Consider the following 13,591-nt stretch of genomic DNA (forward strand, 5'->3'; position numbering starts at 1 on the left):
CTATTGATTTAAGTAACTTCCAGGTAGTAACTTATGCAGGTAGTAAGTTGCAGAACCAGAAATTAGACTCTAAATCTTTCTGACCCTAGAATTCTATATACAAACCTCTGAAAACCATTCTGATACTGTTTTTCCTGCATGAAAAGGGTATATTATTCGTCCTACTTTATTTCGTTTGCTGTTAATAGAGATAAAATGGGCTCATACATATGTAAAGCCCACATACATTATATGTTATTGTGACAACAACTATTATTATTGTACGAAAGTGAAAGTTGCTCAGTCATATCTGACTCTTTGCAACCCCGTGGACTATAAAGTCCATGGAATTCTCCAGACCAGAATACTGGAGTGTGTAGCCTTCCCTTCTCCAGGGGATCTTCCCAACCCAGGGATCGAACACAGGTCTCCCGCATTACAGGTGGATTCTTTACCAGCTGAGCCCCAAGGGAAGCCCAGGAATACTGGCGTGGGTAGCCTATCCCTTCTCCAGTAGATCTTCCTGACCCAGGAATCCAACCAGGGTCTCCTGCATTGCAGGCGGATTCTTTACCAACTGAGCCAACAGGGAAGCCCCTGTTAATACCTGGTTTATTCATTCCCCAGAGCTTTACCTCTGAGAACCAGGTATAAATGAAGTAAACACTCGAGGTGTGAAAACTAACACAGACCAGTTACACATTGGAGACCTTCGTTTAATATCTGTTTACTCTTAATTTAGACAATTTTGATTTACTGACTTTTCAACCAATAACATTAAAATTTGAGAGGAAGACTACTATTAGAGTTGAGTATTAACAACAATAAGAGAAATATAGTGCCTACTGACAGGGGAATCATGAGAATAAAAATCAAAAGAAAATCATGAGAGAAGACTTGGTGTTTGAAAAAATTCAGAGCCGTTTAGTTAGAGATGACAGCCTCCCTGGCACTGAGAGAAAGTCTGAATAGTAAAATACACTTGAGATTGTTCAGTTGAGTGGCAGCTACTTGGTTTAAGAAAGCAGAGACTTAAAATGTGTAAGGTGTTTTAGGATAATTTGTAGCAAAATTATTATAATAAGCCTTTTGACACTTTTAAAAGTGGCGACCTTCAGTTACCTGGAATTTTATTATTTAGTATGTGAAAGTCGCTCAGTCGTGTCTGACTGTTTGTGACCCCATGGACTATAGAGTCCATGGAATTCTCTGGCCAGAATACTAGGTGGGTTGCCATTCTCTTCTCCATTATTATTCAGTAAGGATACAGTATTATCAACAACTAGAAAGCTGGAATCTTTCACTGTATTCAATTTCTGCTTAAAGGTTTAAAAGAAAGCTTTATACTAGTTTCAGTATATATTTGTCCCAGTTTTTTCAAGGTAATGTATTTTTGCAGGGGTGAGGGTGGGAAGAGAACTCAATTTCCCCATCCAAGACATAACTTATGTTCAAAGGGAAAAGTAAATCTAAACCACCAAGCTGTTACCTTTGAAAACGATTAGTGGAGTCTATTGTATTTTATCCAAACATCTTAGTTTAAAGGATTTTATATTAAGGGCAATTCATATACTCCACAACTCAAAGATAATGTTGGAATCTGGTTTAAATAAAATAATAAAATCCAGAAGAATCTACTTCACGGCCTGAAACTCTGCACAGCAGGTTCCACAGCAGAGCAGGTTACAGTTGATGCCTTCAGTTGTCAGCCTTAATTTTCTTTGGGCTTTTAGAAGGTAGAAGCATGCTGTTGCTCAATGCATGTCCTCCTCTCATTAGATTAAAGAGGGTTTTCATCCAGCTTTTTTTCAGAAGTACTAAATAAGTGAAGATTTCTATTCATTTTTAATTGTTTTGAAAAATATTGACTCTGTGCTCTGTGGTTCACTTAATATGCTTAATGTAAAATAAAGCTTATGCTTTGAATTTATGTCTCATTTAGTGCTGTGCAAGCATCTGCAGAACATCAGAAGAGACTTCAGCAGTTCTTGGAGTTCAAAGAATAGTTAAGTAATATAAACTGTGTTCATTACACTGCTGATACAACTACAGATGGGACAGTAAATGTTCAGCATTCTTGGATCAGAAGAAAATGGACTAATTAGATGCTTCCTTTGTCGTGGTGGTTGCTTTGAAAACTATACTTTAATGGGAGAAATCATGGAAAGAAATTCTCAACAGAAAAACCGAAAACTGCCTTTTCTGTACCGATTGCTTTTTGTGTGTGTGGCATAATAAAATCTTTATTCAATTTTACAGAAGCCTCAATGGCAGTAGAAATGTTTGCAGCTTAATAATAAGAACTAGAAAATTTTTAGAATTTACTTTTAAGAGGAGTAGAGGCAGTTCAGAAGGTAAAATAGGTCAACTTGATCTAGTCTTCCTAATCTTTCTGAGAGTTTAGCTCTCTGTAAACTCAACATGAGTAAACTTTTTTGGAGTAGTTTCTGTTTACTAAAGGATAAAAAATAACAGTGGAGAAAAAGTCACAGAAAATGCTGTCTAAAGGACATATTTTGTTAATCTGTTAGGTTGTGTTTTTGTTTTTGGAGACAAATTAAATTTGCATGATTGTCAAAAAGAAGTCTCAATTTACAGATGCTAACTCTATGTAAAGGAATGTGGAAAAATTCAGCTCTTAAGTTACAAGATGAAACATTCACATTTGGTTTTGAAAAGATAATTGACCAACATCTATGAATTTATTTTGTATCATGCTAGTAAACAATGTGTATGGGTATTTTTTCAGCTAGTTTTTGCTTTCTTTTTCTGGAACAAAACATTAAGTGACTGCCAGGTTTTTCAAGTGAGAGAAAAAGTTTTGCAAGAAAACCGGGAAACTTTCCTCTCCCCCGCCCCCCCATCTTCATTAGATCAAATTATTTTGTAAAGCTTATTGTCCTCACAGGGGAGCAACCTTTTCTTTGTTATCTGGCTGGTTAAAATATATTAGGAACATCTTTACACCCAGAAACAACTTAGTCATCAGGTAGCAAGTGAAACCAAAATGTCAGAGGGGTTAGTGTACTTAGGAGTATGCTGTATGTCCTGAAAGTGAGTAGGTAATTTTATAGTTTATTAGATCAGCTTTGGAGATGAAAGATTGGAATTCCTAGTGGTAGACATTCACTGGACTAGCTTTAGATTGAAATACCTCCTTATAATCCTTTTCCCGTTATATTTTCCCTCTAGTGTCCCCTAATTTTTTCTTTAAAGTCAGCACAGGACTGTATATGAATCTTTAATGTAGTGTATATGTCTACCATTTGTCTGATTACTTGATGTATTATTTCTTGGTTTATTTGTTGCCCTTTCAGCCAGCACATGCCAAATTATAAATGAATCCTGCTGGCCTTTATGAGACAGCTTCCCAGTTGTCAAGTGTTTGGAGTATGTAGGCTATTACCTTTTTTTTTTTTTTTTTTTTGGCATCTGAAGTGGAGTTGATCTGTTTTTTGAGTGTAAAAGTTGAATTTTGAATGTAGAAGTTACTTACAGATGACCAGAAACCGTTGAGTTCCATATTTTAGTCATTGAGCTTTTTATATTCCATTTTCCGTGGTACCCCTGTTTGAGGCATTTTGGGAGAAAAGGACTCTTAACTTTATGCTTCCATAAAGAATTTAAACTCTGATTTACTCGGATAAAATGTCTGGCTTTGTTTTAAGGTTTTTTTGGTTGTTTTTTTTTCCTGTCATTTCCCATATGCTTTGGGCAAACTATATTTGATGAGCAATGTGAAAATTTCTGAGGTGTTCATCCCTATTTTTTCTGAAGATAATATGCCTTGTACTCAATACAGTTCACATAGTGTCTGCCTGGTGGAAATTTGGAACTGCCTCCCCAAACCTGGATTGTGTTTAGTAGATAAGGAAATCAGTTCATTTTCCTCATTGTGTCGATAATCTATACCCTGTCTGTTGGAGAAGGGTACGGCTTGATCACCTGTTGGGGAAGAGAGCTCCTTGGCCTGTCTGCAGGAAGGAGGATCTTAGGAAGGCCAGCAGGAGGAGAGGAGCATTTCCTTTGATGAGGTCACATCCTGCCTGTGAACCCACTGATACTGTTGACCTTGGCCTGAAAATTAGAGGGTGTTCTTTAAAAGTGTTTTCTGACTGTCAGTACAAAATGATTGTATCAGCTCTTGTAATGTTTTCTTGACCCTTATGGAAGGTATAAATCCACTTCTTTCCTAGAGAACTGGGAAAGAGTCCTAGAATTAAAAAAAAAAGAACACAAAAAACAAGCTTGTATAGTTGAGTGGACATGAATAAGCAACAGTTTGTTACTTTGCTGGGTTTATTCCTTGGTAATTGTTCTCTGTCTTCCTGTAAATATGATAATCTGTTTATATCCTTTTGTATATCACTGATACTGAATTGGTTAGAAAAATAAATTGACAGTTTTTAGAAATGGGATTATTATTTGAAATATGCGTATCTGTGAGATCAGTTATTTAATATCTGGTATATATGTGTATGTGTTTCCTTAGCCTTTTTAATAATTCTCAGAGCCGATACTTATAAAACCTGAAACATGCCTTGAGAAATCAACTTTTGCCTCTGACTGGACTCATTTGGTGGGTGATCTGTAATGGTAACTGAGGAGCCTAAATTCTAAAAGCCTCTTTCTTCAAGGATGCAGGTGCTGAAAGCCATTTCTTAATAGAGGTTTCTTGTCTTGCCAGAATAATGTTTCTAAACGGATCATATTCCCCCAGGCTAAAAGTTATCTCTGTCAACTTTACTTAAGTTAACCTGAACTTCTCCTCAGGGTAGTTGAGGTACTATAACTAAGGCCTTCAACTTTCCCTGTTTGCTATCCCAATCCATAGTTATCTTTCTTTAGAACCAAATAGCTTAAAACAAAAATGACTTTAGTTCATCAGTTAATAATTTACCTATTCTTAAAAAGCTGCCGACCACCATTCTAAAATGAGTAAAGTCATTGTTTTGAGGGGGAAGTGGGCACACAGCACATTGCCGCCTTAAGCGTTCTCAGTCATGGCCCCAAGCAGCTTTGGCAGTTGCTGTAGTGATAGGTGCTTCAATGTGGAGCTAGCTAATCATCCAAAAATACTCACCCAACGCGTCTTACAGCCCAGCTACTGGAAACAAATTGACCTGAGAACAAGACAGGCCTGACCTTTAGGAGTTTATAATCAAATGCAGCGGCGTTTGAAACTTGGGATCACAAGCATCGACTCACAGGGAGTGCTCATTGGAGGTACAGAATCGGCTCTGCTTTAGTACGGATTCTGCCTCCGGAGGTCTGGACTAGTTCCCAAGAGCTGTAGTTTGTAGCCAATTCCAAGCAGTGATCTCACAATCACACTGTGAAAAGGGTTTATCTTAGATGAGGAGTTATCAGATTTAACATGCATCAGAACCACGTGGAAAGCTTGTTAAAACACAGATAACTAGGCCCCCTTCCCAGAGTTTCAGATTTTTAGTAAGTCTGAAGTGTTCAGTCAATAAGCTATGTCTGACTCTGTGACCCCATGGACTGCAGCACACCAGGCTTCCTTGTCCTTCACTGTCTCCCGGAGTTTGCCGCAATTCATATCCATTGACTTGGTTATGTTATCTAACCATCTCATCCTTTGCCACCTTCTTCTCCTTTGGCCCTCAATCTTTCGTAGCATCAGGGTCTTTTCCAGGGTGTCTGCTCTTTGAATCAGGTGGCCAAAGTATTGGAGCTTCAGCGTCAGTCCTTCCAATGAATATTCAGGGTTGATTTCCTTTAGGATTAATTGGTTTGATCTCCTTGCTGTCCAAAGGACTCTCAGGAGTCTTCTCCAGCATCACAATTCCAGAGCATCAATTCTTCAGCACTCAGCTTTCTTTATGGAACTCTCACATCTGTACATGACCACTGGAAAAACCATAGCTTTGACTATATGGACCTTTGTTGGCAAAGTGATGTTCCTGCTTTTTAATATGCTGTCTAGGTTTGCCATAGCTTTTCTTCCAAGGAGCAAAGCGTCTTTAAAGTCTGAGGTGGAGCCCAAGGATTTTTAAAGTGTCCAGACACTAAATGTCCAGACACTATGCTAGTCAGGAGACCACATTTTTAAAACCACTGCCCTAGTGGGTTTTCTCCTATTTGGTATTCTCTCAGAAGCATATGAATGATGATTGCTATAAGGTGGAATTCTTACATCTGATTGATTTGTTGGAAAGTGTGAAGAATATGGTTAGGTCCCATAGGTAATGCAGGAATGCTCAGAAATATTCTGGTGTTCTGATGCTTATTTTGAGTTTGCGTAGGGATTTGCCCAGAGTTGCTGTCTTGCACCTAGCCTTCACTGGAATTTCTGCCTTGGCAAACTTAGCATTTTTCACAATGAGCTTAGCCTTCCCTCATACTCCCAGATAGATTTCAGTGTATTTTTTCAACACTTTGTCATTCTTTTTTGGACCTTATCACATTGGATTGTAACTTAACTGATTACAAATTTGCTTCCCCTTGTAGATTATGAGCACTCTTTGCTTCCAGGATTCCAGATACACCTTCTCATTGTATCACCCTGTCTTCTTACTTAACAATTATTTCGACCTTCCATGCTTTATTCTGCATAGTTCCTTCTGACCTATCTTACAAGTCATTTTCTTCAACTGTGTCTAATCAGTAAACTTACCTACAGCATGAACAATAATTTCACGATAAGTGGAAGTTAGTAGTCATTTTGGAATTACTTTTTAATTTCATCTTTAGCAGACCTTATCTACAATTCTGAATTCCAGAGGATTTTTTTTATTGTTAACTTTGGTGACAGAACATATTTGGCAGCTAAATTGGGCCTTAACTGATATGAGGCTACTTGTAGACTTCATTTACTCCTTGTAATATGACTGTTTACATTCACTGTAGTGTGATGATGTAGGTGCTGTCCCAGACCCTATGGGAGTGTTATGTAATATGCATCTTTATTACCTTTCTAAAATCCTTTATTCACAACTCTGGGCCTTAGGCGTTTAAGACAAAGCATTGTAGACCTGTTTTTGTAAGATGCTATTAATTCTCCCGTCTACTCATTCAGCATTTACTAACTGCCTGCTGTATACCAGGCATTGTGATAGGCAGTGATAGTACAGAAAGAGAGCACTACTTTGTGTGGAAGAAGTAAGTGGAGGTAACCCTTATTTTTTCTGCTTTTTCTGCTGCTTTGCAGAATTGATGTGTCTTGCTGTGTGCTGTCTCATTGTTGACTGAGTATTTATTCTGTTCCCAGCCTGCCCATAAGGCAGCATTTCTCCAGGTGTTCTGGTGCTGCCCACTTGTTTCTTGCATTATTTTTCAGGAGCTGTGTGGCTCTACCTTGTCTTTTTCACTCATGTTCTTCCTGTGCCAACGTATCTCTTACCAGATGCTGTTGAGTGGGCCTTGCAAGTGATCCTGATGGTAAAGTAGTTCTGGAAGACCTGTGGATGTCTGTGGCAGAGAAACACTGGGAGATGACCTCTGAATCACAGGCTATTACTTGATAGTCTTTTGAAGAGATGTTGGCTTTCTTTTTGGCTGCACCACATGGCTTGTGAGACCCTAGTTCCCTGACCAGGGATCAAACCTGCACTCCCTGCATTGGTGGCACGGAGTCTTAACCACTGGATCATCAGGGAAGTCCTGAGATATTAACTCAGTTGATTTATCCTTTTTATCTCTCAGCTGATAAAGTGATGTACGGTCTTGAAAAAATATTAAACACTAGTCCCTCTCCTGCTATGTTATGATTCTTTGTTGCAAGGACAAAATCCCCAACTTAGTTGAAGCATAAGGCAGGGAAAGTGAAAGTCAGTTGTGTCCGACTCTGTGACCCCATGGACTATATAGTCCATGGAATTCTCCAGGCCAGAATACTGGATTGGGTAGCCTTTTCTTTCTCCAGGAGATCTTCCCAACCCAGGGATCAAACCCTGGTCTCCTTTATTGCAGTTGGATTCTTTACCAGCTGAGCCACAAGAGAAGCCCAAGAATACTGGAGTATTCCTGATCGGATCTTCCTGACCCAGGAATCGAACCGGGGTCTCCTGCATTGCAGGCGGATTCTTCACCAACTGAGCTATGAGGGAAGCCCATATGCAAGGAGTTGACCTAAAGGCACAGAACGTCTTGGTGAGCACAGTATAGATTTGCTTCTGGGCCCCACGAAGACCTGGAAAGCTCTCAGGATCTCTAAATGGTTCTTACTTCTTTGTGCATCAAAGCTTTATTCTTTCTCTATCTAGTGGCTTTCTATTACGCTTCCCATCTGCCCTGTAACTCCTGAGTTTACTTATAACAGATAGAAACTGACAGTTCTTTCTGAATGCCAACCAAATTCCTGTTTGAAAGAAATTAGTTTTGATCACCTGCATGGCTTCTGAGAACTTAGCTTTGTTGATCAGGATAAAGTGGCAGGTAGGGTCAATTTCCCGACATAGGGGACAGAATTTGGGGTTAAGGACCTGCAAAAAGGGGCTGGTAAGTCCCCTTGCTTTGGGTTGGAACCCCAAAGGGCTGCAAGCCTAGAAGGAAGGGTGAGAAGGAAGTAGATTGCATGAACTGTAGTTGAGTTAGAATCCTCATTAAGTTGAACTGCAGTAATCTCTGTTTGCCGGTGCTTCTAGCTCCTGGGAGATGCCATCAAAAATCCTCTCTGGAGAAAAACAACATCCTAGGTCTCAATTATTTCTACAAATGAGTTTTCAAATATAATGTCTGCAGACAGTTAAAAATAACCAGGCACAGGAAGAGACAACATGAATGACAATAACAAAAGCAATAGACAATAGGATAGACTCATGAGGACTCCAGATCTTAGAATTATCAGATAAACATTTTAAAAGAATTATGATTACTGTGTTCATTAAGATTTTTAAAAAACCTTTAATTCTTTGGAGAACTAGAAACCACCATATATATGGAGTAGAAACTACACATACACACACAGATAACTTGAAAAAGCAGACAGTTTAGAACAGAAAAATAGAATAACTAAATTAAGTCAAAGGATAGGTTTACCTGCAGATAGATGTAGCTGGAAAAAGTGACTTAGAAGATCAGTCAGAAGAAATTCAGAATAAAGCGTGGAAAGTAAGAGTACACTCTGAGGTGTGTGTGTTTGTGTGTACTCAGAAATGTCTGACTCTTTGTGACCCCATGGACTGTAGCCCAACCAGGGTCCTCTGCCCAAGGAACTTTCCAGGCAAGAATATTGGAGTGTGCTGCCATTTCCTATTCTATGGGATCTTCCCAACCCAGTGATCAAACCCGAGTGTCCTGCATCGGCAGGCAGATTCTTTACCAGTGAGCCACTTGAGAAGCCTGGGCACTGAGGTACATCATAGTAAAAGTACTAAAAATCAAAGTGTTCAAAGTAGCCAGACGTGAAAAAAAAAAAAAAGACTACATTCAAACAAGCAAGAACTAGACAGCTAACATTTCAACAAAAGCAACTGAAGAGAATGTGATGGAATTTTCAAAGTGCTGAAAGTTAGAACTCCATATCCAGTATTAATCTACAAAAATAATGGGGAAATTAAAAACATTTCCATACAAAAGCTGAGAAATTTCATCAATAAGACACACTAAAAGGAACTTAATTTATAAAGGTAATTTTTGGTTTTCTTGTTCATTTTGTTTTCTGTTTTTTTTTTTCAGGCAGAAGAAAGGGTAGAGAAGCAGGAAGAAATTAGGAAACATAAAAGATAAATATGAATATTGGCTTATTAAATAATACTGTCGGTGGAGTTTTAAATATACAGAGAGTTTTAAATATACAGTTTTAAATATACTTTAAATATAAAGTACACAGCATAATGGTATATAAGTCAGATTTGGGGATTTAAAATATCTTAAGGTCTTCCCTGGTGGCTCAGATGGTAAAGAATCCATCTGCAATGCGGGAGACCTGGGTCCGATGCCTACATTGGAAAGATCCTCTGGAGGAGGTCATGGCAACCCACTCTAGTATTCTTGCCTGGAGAATCCCCATAGACAAGAGGAGCCTAGCCGGGTACAGTCCATGGGGTCACAGAGAGTCGGACATGACCAAGAGACTAAGGACAAGGTCTTTACATTGGGAATAGAGTAAAAGTGGACTTTGATTTATCTTTAATCAAGGAGTGCATTGTAACTTAAGGATAACCTGTAAAAGAATAGTTAGAGTTTTAAACTAAGACGGAAAGAATGAAATAACAAAAAATGAACAAAAGTAAGTAGGAGGGAAAAAGACATCTGAAGTAGGTAGGACAAAGAAAATGTACATAGTAAGTTGTAGATTTAAACCCAAGATATCAGTAATTACATTACATATAAAGGGACTAATGCACTACTCATAAAACAAGGATCATCAAACAAAACCAAAATTGTTAGCTGTCAACAAAAGCCACATTTAAAGAAAGATGTATTGAAAATAAAAGAATAGGAAAGATAAACATGCAGATGTTAAAAGAAAGGTGGTATACTCGTGTTAATTTTTTGACATTGTATAAGGCAAAAAGTCTTACTAGAGATAAAGAGGGTCACTTCCAAATAAAAGATTCAATTCATGGAACGATAACAATTCTAAATATTAATGCACCTAATAACATAGTCTCAAAGTATATTAAAACAACATGGGAAAAAGATGAACAGCACTTCACAAGTGAGGGTATGGAAATGGCTTATAAGAGAAGGTAGGTATTCGGCACCATTAGTTATTGTGTCTGTGTGTGTGCTGAGTTATGTTCAAGTCTGCAACCCCGTGGACTGTATAGCTGGCCAGTCTCCTCTGAAAATACCATGGGATTTTCCAGGTAAGAAAACTGGAGCGGGTTGCCATTTCCTATTAGGGAAATACAAATTGAAACCACTACACACCTATCAGATTAAAAAGACTGACAGTGACAGGCTTGATGAGGATGTGGAACAACTAAAACTCATAATTGATGGAAGGAGTGAACAGATGTGCACTGTCTACTAAAGCTAAACATGCCAACCTTAGACTCAATTCCCTTAATTGGCATGTGCCCAAGAAAAATAAGTCCATGTGCTCACCGAAAGTCATGTTTACAAGGATGCTTACAGCAGGATTTTTTCACAATAGCCACAAAGTGGAGACAATTCAACTGTCAGTAGTAGAATGAATAAATTATGCTACACTTTTACAATGTAGTTTTACATAGCAAGCAAAAGAATGGATTACTGCTTTGTATTACAACATGAATGAAGCTCATAGACACTGTAGTAAGCAAAAGAGGCTAGACACAAAGGAATATATACTGTATGATTACATTTTTATGCTTTTCAAATCCAAATAAAAACTTTACCTTATCCCCCTCAGTCAGAATCGTAATGGAGAGAGGGGCAGCATATTGACTTAGAGGAGCATAAGGAAATGTTACAAGATCCTGGAAATGTTCTATATCTTGATTTGGATTATATGGATGTGTACACAAAAAATTCATTGAAAAAGAAAAAAAATTTTTATTGAAGTGGATATGGAAGGTTTATGTGCTTCATGTATACTTAAATAAAAGATACACAAAGCAAAAACGGACAGAACCACTTACAAGGAGGAATAAATCCACAATTATAACAAGATCCTTTATATACCTCTCTCAATAACTGAGAGAATAAACTTCCCAGATGGCGCTAGTGGTAAAGAATGCTCCTGCCATTGCAGAAGACGCATGAGACACAGGTCTGAGTCAGGAAGATCCCCTTGAGTAGGAAATGGCAACCTACTCCAGTATTGTTGCCAGGAAAATCCTGTAGACAAAGGAGCCTGGCAGGCTACAGTCCATGGAATCACAAAGAGTTGGACACAACTGAGCACACACACTTAAGTAGATTTTAGCAATCAGTAAGGATGTGGAATATTTGAACAACACAAACTTGACCTAATGGGACATATAAAATACTGCAGCTGACAAAGAACAGGCATGCTCTTCAAGCTCACGTTGAACATTTACAAATATGGCTACTTGTTGACCTGTGAAGCAAGTTTCAACAAATTTCAAAGGATTAAAATGATTTAGAGTATATTTGTAAGGCAATTAAGGTAAATATCCATTGAAATGACAATTATTGGGTTGGTCAAAAAGTTGGTTCAGGTTTTTCATACTATCTTACAGAAAAACCTGAATGAGCATTTGGGCTAACCCAATAGAATAGGCTGTGAAAGTGAAAGTGTTAATTGCTCAGTCTTGTCTGACTCTTTGCGACTCCATGGATTGTAGCTTCCCAGGCTCGTCTGTCCATAGAATTCTCCAGGCAAGAATACTGGAATGGGTAGTCATTCCAGGATTGAACCTGGGTCTTCATTTCCAAAATAAAAAAGAATACTCCATATGTTTAGAAATTAAGAAATATACTTCAAAATCACACAGTTGGGAATTAGAAAAATGATTCTTAAAAAGTGCTAGTAAGAATACATGCCAAAACTTATAAGATATAGCTAATGCAATGCTTGGAAGGAAATTTAAACCCTTAAATGCACATATTAGGAAAGAAGAAAGACTGAACATCAGTGGGCTGAGTAGCATCTCAAAAAGTTAGAAAATGAATTTAACCTCTTTACCACTTCTATACCTTTTCAACGCACATGACGTATTATAATTAACGAGTTTACTTGGTCTTGCTAGAAATGGTGATCTATGAGTTCTTTGAGTTCCAAGAGTCATGTCTTTTTATAAACCAAGTGTCTGTTGAAGTACCTTGCACATGGTTGATAATTGTTTTAACTGAATTCAGGTCATCCTTAGTGCCTTAGGGAGGTCAGAAACCTGGGGTCTCAAACTTACAAAATGGCAGACAGATAAAGTGATGAGTAAGGCTGTCAGGATGGGGAATGCAGCAAACAGCACATGCCCCATCTAAGGAGCGACTACTGAGTAATATTCCATTGTATGAACGTACCACATCTGCTTTATCCATTCCTCTGTCAATATTTAGGTTGCTTCTATGTCCTTGGGTATTATACATAGCGCTTCAAGGAGCATCCTTTCAAATTATGGTTTTCTCCAGATGTATGCCCAGGAGTGGGATTATTATACTCAGCCATAAAAGGAAATGAAATAATACCATTCTCAATGACGTAGATGGACCTAGTGCTTTTCATACAGAGTGAAGTAAGGGACTTCCCTGGTGGTCCAGTGGTTAAGACTCTGTGCTTCCACTGCAGAGGGCCTGGGTTTGATCCCTGGTCAGGGAACTAAGATCTTGCATGCTGCATGGCATGACCAAAAACAAACAACAAACAAAAAAAGAATGAAGTCAGAGAAAGAAAGGCAAATATTGTATAACATCATTTGTTTATATGTGGAATCTAGAAGAGCAGTGCGGATGAACTTATTTGCAAAGTGGAAACAGTGTCACAGATGTAGAAAAAAATCTTAAGTGTTACAAAGGAGGGAAGTGGAGGGTAGGATGAATTAGGAGATTGGGTTTGACATATAGCAGCGCTATGTATAAAATAGGTAACTAATAAGAACCTACGGTATAGCACAGGGAATTCAGTTCTCTATGATTCCTAAACAGAAAGGAAATCTTAAAAGAGATATGTGTATATGTATAACTGATTTGCTTACTGTACAGCAGAAGCTAATACAACACTATTAAACAACTATACTGCATTAAAAATTAATAA

General features: G+C 38.1%; 1 protein-coding gene and 1 non-coding gene across 2 annotated transcripts in view; both read left to right on the top strand.

Moving 5' to 3' along the window:
• Positions 1 to 4,397, top strand: part of NDC1 (NDC1 transmembrane nucleoporin) — a 55,194-nt gene extending 50,797 nt beyond the window's left edge. Inside the window, exon 18 of the mRNA XM_065912689.1 lies at positions 1,922 to 4,397. Within this exon, the coding sequence (XP_065768761.1) occupies positions 1,922 to 1,985 (64 nt within the window). The 3' untranslated portion in view covers positions 1,986 to 4,397. The remainder of the gene's footprint in view (positions 1 to 1,921) is intronic.
• Positions 4,398 to 13,083: 8,686 nt separating this feature from the next.
• On the top strand, positions 13,084 to 13,156 carry TRNAG-UCC (transfer RNA glycine (anticodon UCC)). Its single transcript has one exon. It is a non-coding gene; the product is annotated as a tRNA-Gly (tRNA).
• Positions 13,157 to 13,591: the final 435 nt, after the last annotated feature.

The sequence above is a fragment of the Muntiacus reevesi genome, chromosome 1 (assembly GCF_963930625.1).
Source record: "Muntiacus reevesi chromosome 1, mMunRee1.1, whole genome shotgun sequence".
NCBI classification, from domain to species: Eukaryota; Metazoa; Chordata; class Mammalia; order Artiodactyla; family Cervidae; genus Muntiacus; species Muntiacus reevesi.